The following is a 6,608-nucleotide window of genomic DNA, read 5'->3' as shown; positions in this document are numbered from 1 at the left end:
AAGGCCGCAAGGTTAACAGAACATGCAGAAGTTTCGGTGACAGGAATTATGGACATTGTGAAGTGCTCCATATGCCTTCTTTTCAAGTATGACAACAGGAAGAATGATGGAAAAAACCTCTCCTTTTCAGTAGAGGACAAATTTAAAGAGGGATCCGGGGTTCCTGTCCAGCTTGGAGAAGAAGATACAGGAGGACAACCCAAATCGAAGAATTGCGTCGCCAACAACTTCTCCGTGGCCAATCAGGAGGGCTGTGAAGGGTGAATCGGCATTGTTCTAATACAAGAGGACCCCACACCACCTTTTGGTAGAGGTAATGAAGGCCAGAAGGCTCGAGGGTCTACGTTACACTACTCAACCCGTATATGTTCTTGGTATATGAGAAGTGGGATTTGTGCATATTTCCCTCCTCTTTTGGCTGCTTACAGCTGATATAATAAGACATCATCACAGCTAAGCTGTTGTACTTAGTGTTGTGTCGGTACTTATTTAGAACCGAGGACTGCGGTCCAGTCCAATCCATTCCCATCTATTCCGGTCCCATCTAGTCCAGTCCCATATATCTTGTTTGGCTTAATAAACCATCAATATTTTTATGAAAAATTCCGAGGACATGACGTGTCACAAAGACTGAAGGTCCAAAGGACCGATAGGGCTGTACCTAATAAATAAGGACCCACACAACACTAGTTCTGCTCTCAAACATTCTTCAATTGGTCAGGACTAATACGTTTATGTTCGGGTTCTTTTATTCTTAAATTAATATAAGACATGCTTTATTCATCACTGGTTCTTATTGGACTCCAAGTAGAATTGAGGATCGACATAAGTAAAAATGGAACAATTCCTGCCTTTCTCCAAAATCGATACAGAGTGAGACTCGTCTTTAGTTCCTTCATCATTATAACAGCTGGCAGTTCATTTAAGGGAACGTCATGAGCGCTAAGCTGATCTCTTCTCAGACATTCTTTCAATTTTTTGTTGTCAATTTTTTTTTTCATTCCGAAAATGCCTACGATTTACAACACTACGTATATCTATCCCATTGAAATTATACTAATGTGTACACTTTTTGTGTTTTGCATCCTTTGTGAAAGGAAAAAAAAAAAAAACTAGGTATATTTTGAATAATAGAACATTGTAAGATAACAAAAGATAAGACACACACAAAAAAAAGTCCTATAAAAATATTTTTTCCCCTCAAAAACTCATCTCTTTGTCAGCTGTAAGTGTTAATATATTTACAACATGAACACATTTTTTTGTTAAACTTGTTGAAAAGCAGGTAATTTAATAGTTGTGAAGTTATTCCATTGATTTCCATATTTACGACCATTCAAAGAGCCAAAGTTGATAAAGAGGCACTCAGTCCTGTCTCTCGCACTATTTTATAGTCGATAAACATTTCCTTAAAAGCCATGAAGTCCGTTAATGTAAACAACATATCGAAAACTTCGCCCTCTAAGCTCGATTTTCGTTCTTCAAACTCTACAAAAAAAGGAGAGAGATATAAGAAACTATAATCACATAAACTAGTTATTGGACGATTCCTTAAAAAAATCCTGATACCTATTACGTTCCAATTTTTGCTATCAGGGCCGTCCAGAGGATTATATATGTAGTTATAAATATCTTTTTGGAGGGGTGCTTGGTTTTTGGAATTTTTTGAAAAAAAAATCCAAAAATTATAATTAAAAAAATTAAAGTTTTTGGAAAAAAATTGCAAGCATCCACAAAAATTTAAAAAGAAATTGCAAATTAATTAAAAATTTTAAGTTTTTGTAGAAAAATTAAAATCATACGTAGTTATTGATAGAAAGTTATTTTTTTTTCCACAAAAATTTTGAAAAATTAAATTTCAAATATTAAATTCTTTGAATTTTCTTTCATAACTTAGAGAAGTAATAACTAATTAAATTCCAGGAACAAATAATAATAATTAAGAATCGAATTTTCTTAGACAACACGATAATTTTATATTTGCAATTTGGGGGGAGGGATGCTACAGGATGTCCTTACTAAAACAGAACAACATTACTACGCATGCTCAAGGGGCGCTATCAAGGCCTTATGCCGAAGGGGGAGAGGAGGGAAATTTTTTTTTGGGACAATTTTGACAAAATGTTTGTTTTTTTAATAATAAAATTTTAACATTTTTTTTTTAGACAATATGATAGTTATATTTTCCAATGGGGGGGTGGTATAGGATATTTCTTTACCAACACCCAGCAACATTACTCCACATATCTCAGGGGCAAATTCAATTTTTTTGTTTAGTTTTTTCAATATAGAGAATGAGTTTTGTACTTTTTATTGTTGAAATTTTTTAGACTTGAACATTATTTCATATTCGCAATTCGGGGAATATACGATCCTGAACACAATCCAATATTACAACACATGCCTTAAGGTGCAATTTTTTTTTTTTTTGAGGAGGGTGCAGAGATGTGACTTTTACTTGGGGGAGGTTGGGTTCAGGTTTTTTGACAATTTGGACATTACAATTTTATAAAGGACAAATTTGACAAGTAACTTTTTTATGTACAATTTTAACTTATACCTTTTTTTAAACTAAACTTTAATTTTATATTGAAAATTGAGGGAGGAATACAGGTTCTAATGAACCCCTCTCCCTGCAGATGTTAGACAGGATAAAAATCTTTTTTTTTTTTTTTTTTTTTGTGCTTTTCTGCTCATTTTAATAGAATTACTTTTTTAGATACTTATTTTAACAACGTCCTTGATAATTCGCTTTCAATGAGTAGAGGAGTTTTAATTTTTTATCAAAATATTTTAAATGTTTAACTGTTCTCATTTAGTCATTTAATTTGACATTTGAGTACAAATTTAAGGGAAACTATTTATGAGAGTTAGTGTTAAAACTTATATTGAAGATTATTAATAATTTTTTTTTTCTAAATATATTTTTTGGTTAAAAAGAAAAAAAAAAAAAAAGATCTAGTTTTTGTATAAAACCCTCCTCTCCTGTGGACACCCTTGTACCCACTCCTAGTTCATTAATTTATCTTCACATGATTTTACTTTCAGTTTGTACTTTGTGTATTACTTCCTTACTTTTCATGACGTACTATTACGTTTAATTTTTTTCCCGTATGAACTAATATATTCCAGTCATAATTAAATATAGGACAAATCCACATTTTCTCTAATCTGGGTCGGTTCGGACTTTATTCATAAATAATTAGGTAAACTCAAAATCTCAGTTCCAGAACCGCAAATAAAATTACACAGTTTTTTTTCTCCAATTTTGTAATTATTTTTTAATTCAGGATACATTTTAACTGATTACTGATCCCGAAAAACAATAGATGCGATTAATATTTGAACATACAAGTTATTAATAATTAATTAATTATTAATAGAATTATTTTAATCAAAATATTAAAGTAAAGAGTTAAGAATAACCCAAAATCATTTGATATTTGCCTAGTTCTTCCAAGTATGGGATTATAATAAAATATTAGTTATTAACTGTTCACAGCCTAATCAGAACTAATTTGTATTCGACCAATAAATGTTAAAAACACTGATTAGAGAAAAAACGAAAGAAAAAACTTTGTCAGCTAACAATTAAGTACAGTCTACATTTCAGTGTTTATATACTTGGCGTTACCTCGCTAACCCAAAAAATTATTTTGTAGTCAGGAGTCGATGTTTTTGCTTCGTTTGTTAGATTCTGAACGTTGATTGATTGAATTATAATTTGTTCCTTTTAAACTGCAAACACTTTTAAATAATCATTTAAGAATATTCTCATAGTTGAGAAAATTTTTCTATCGACGAACGGATTTTTAACCCTTTTTTCTGTTTCTTTTCGAGGAAAAAGTTGTTTGATACGATAAAGGTAATGACGTGTGAGATAACGTCGTGTGAAATAATTATGCAATCCAACTGTTTATATAGATGTCGCTCCAGTCACAAATGAAGATAAATAGAGTGTACGTTGGATGTTGATAATATATTTTTTTGATTTTGTGGATTAAAAAAAAAAAAGGTATTATGAAGCAATACTTGTATGAGCTTTTTAAGATCCGGAAAATCCCTTGGGTCTTTTTTATGACCCGTAAAAGTTCAAGTACCCGAAGCTGTAAGGGTCTCAGATCTTAGATCTTTTCGAATAGTACAAATTCACTGGTACCGTACACGCGTACTTTGGACACGGGTTCAAGTCCCGTCCTATCTCTAGTCATAATTTTGCAATTCGTACATAACTGTGGTATAATGCCTATTGCGCCTCCTGAGAGATTAGAAGAACTTTATTAGAAATGGTGATTGACTTAAAAATCTTTTAGAGAGTCCGACTCTACGAAATTCAAAATATATTTAACGAGCTTTAGTGATGATAATCTATCTGACTCAATAAAATATGAAGTCCACTCGGATATGAACATCGATTCACCAAATCAGTCCAGTCGAGTCAAACCGAGTTTACAGAACACCACTTTAAATACTAGGTATGTGCCTGTAGCTGAAATTTACTACATGAGTTTTTTCGAGTTTTCTAAAGGAAAATACTCAAGGTATGAGGACCTTTACTCGATACTTCCTTGAATACACGTTACTTGGCTAAATACTCGTTACACACCTGAATACTCGATAAAAAAAGTGTTTAGACACCTATACGCAGCCTAAACAACTCGTCAGTTAAAAAAATCATATTTTTTTAATGAATAATTGAAACTTGTCATTTAAAAATTTATGTAGTTCTCTTGAGGGCTCTGTATTTGTAATTGACTATAGGATATATGTACACATAAAATGATCGTATAATAACAATAATACTGGAATGAACCAAACAAAATTGTTTACGTAATTTATGTTCCACAGATTAATCTAAAAATTAGTCGGACTTATTTGAATCGTGGTCATAAGCGTAATTTAACAGTTATATAGTCAATAAATCGAAATTTATTATAGTGGGGATTATTTTTAAAATGACCTGGGATTATGAGTTCACAATTTACCTGTGAAAAAACATAAATTCTATATTTTACAAAGAACGGAAGTAAGCTTAGAACGTTTTACATATTATAATGGGCTCGAAAAGAAAAATGAAGAATCCTAATCCGAGTAATATTCTGCTATTTATGCCTCCGAACCGATTTTTTAAAAATTTTGGTTTACTTCATAAAACTCGAGTACAAATTTACGAGTTTTACTCTTGGCACATCACTATTAAGTACCCTTTAAAAAAAATTTACCTTGAATAAAATATTTCATATTAAACTCCGGAATCCTCTTACTCAATTCCGTCTCGATAAACGTCTCAACCCGCGAAGTGTACTCTTCAAATATTTCTGTGTATATAAACTTATTTTCCTCTAGATTTTCGTCGAAATGAATGTAGTGCTTATCAAGGAGGGTCTGTTGTAGCTCTTGAAACTCATCCTCAATCACAATATCCTCTATACAACCCACGATTTTATCAAAGTTTGAAGGCTCTGATATCTCACTCTGCACTAATATCACGCCGTCATCTTCGGAATGGAAATTATTCCGTTTAGAGTCGCTCTTCATTATGTCTTCATTGGACATCGTTTTGTTCAGTTCGTATAAATAAACAGTTTTTTTTTTTACAGGTAGAGTTAATCCTAGCCTTTCTAATAAAAACAAAAACAGAATAAACCTTGATTTGGGTGTAGTCCTTTATTTATGTAGGCTATTTAATTTAGACTGTCACGTTTTTGATAGAATATTTGTATCCCCTTGCACAAAGACCTTTCCTGTTGAAGACAATCAAAAACCTGACTCGGGAAAAATTTAAAGCCTCTTCAGGGATTTTTGGTGTGGTACAAGGGATTTTAGTTTTGGATTTTGTTTGGGTACACCTTATCATTTTTCCTGCAGGTCATATTTTCTCTTTCTATCTCGAAATTAGAGACAGCAACAGAGGACAGTTCAAATTCAATTATTGCAACCTTAAAAAAAATAAGAAAATAACGTTATGAAGCGAAAAATATATTTTTAGAGTAGGAGGATAGGTACTTTTGTTGAGATATTAGGGCAATAATCACTTTGGATACTGGAAGGTGTGTAGCCACCAAATTAATAATTTTTAAAAAAAAACATGAATGATGTGGGAAAAAAATTTAGCATGGAAAAATATGGGAGAAATTTATTTTTTAAGGATTTCTTTTTCTAAAAAAATGTCACTCTTCATTCGATCAAATTATGACTCGGATATTTTTTTATTATAAAAAGGTTCCAAAAACCGAACTTTAGGATCTACTCTTCCAACTATGAAAAAACTAATAAAAAACGCCTAGTTCAAAATCTCATTCAAAAGAAATATAAGTTGCATTTAATTTCGGATTATACATGTGGCAAACATAAAATGTTGTTAATGGTCTTTTTAGTAATGATTTGGGCGTTTTGTGACGTGCATCCGAGCATAGAATATAATTTTAAAAAACAATAATACATTGAGCTGACATATTAGTCAGGGGCTTGGGTTTTGAAATTGTTTGAAAAAAATCTAATTTTGTAAAAACCCATATATATTAACAAAGATTAAATTTTTTGGAAAAAATATTTGAAATATTAAAGGCCTAAAAATGTCCAATTTTTGTACCAACCTAAAATGACTT

At 31.5% G+C, this 6,608-nt stretch overlaps 1 protein-coding gene across 2 annotated transcripts; it reads right to left on the bottom strand.

Annotated features, from left to right (window-relative positions):
* Positions 1 to 1,064: 1,064 nt before the first annotated feature.
* Positions 1,065 to 5,602, bottom strand: LOC121122946 (ADP-ribosylation factor-like protein 2-binding protein). 2 transcript variants are annotated; one of them, XM_040718024.2, is made up of 2 exons: positions 5,265 to 5,602; positions 1,065 to 1,488 (listed from the first exon to the last, which is right to left on the bottom strand). In XM_040718024.2, exons 1-2 carry the CDS (start codon positions 5,554 to 5,556, stop codon positions 1,337 to 1,339), a joined length of 444 nt encoding a protein of 147 aa, XP_040573958.1. In that variant the 5' UTR covers positions 5,557 to 5,602; the 3' UTR covers positions 1,065 to 1,336. The 2 variants fall into 2 exon arrangements, with proteins under 2 accessions (XP_040573958.1, XP_040573957.1); XM_040718023.2 differs by having other exon boundaries at positions 5,223 to 5,600.
* Between the last annotated feature and the right edge of the window lie 1,006 nt (positions 5,603 to 6,608).

This window comes from Lepeophtheirus salmonis, chromosome 8 (assembly GCF_016086655.4).
Source record: "Lepeophtheirus salmonis chromosome 8, UVic_Lsal_1.4, whole genome shotgun sequence".
NCBI lineage: Eukaryota > Metazoa > Arthropoda > Copepoda > Siphonostomatoida > Caligidae > Lepeophtheirus > Lepeophtheirus salmonis.
Note: the sequence above shows the minus strand (reverse complement) of the source record. Positions and strands in the feature narration are given on the sequence as shown.

Coding starts and splice junctions, on each gene's coding strand:
- LOC121122946 (XM_040718023.2), bottom strand. CDS start 5,556: ATGTCCAATGAAGACATAATGAAGAGCGACTCTAAACGGAATAATTTC. Junction 1,489..5,222: donor TATGAAATATTTTATTCAAG/GTAAATTTTTTT, acceptor CTTTTTTTGTAG/AGTTTGAAGAACGAAAATCG.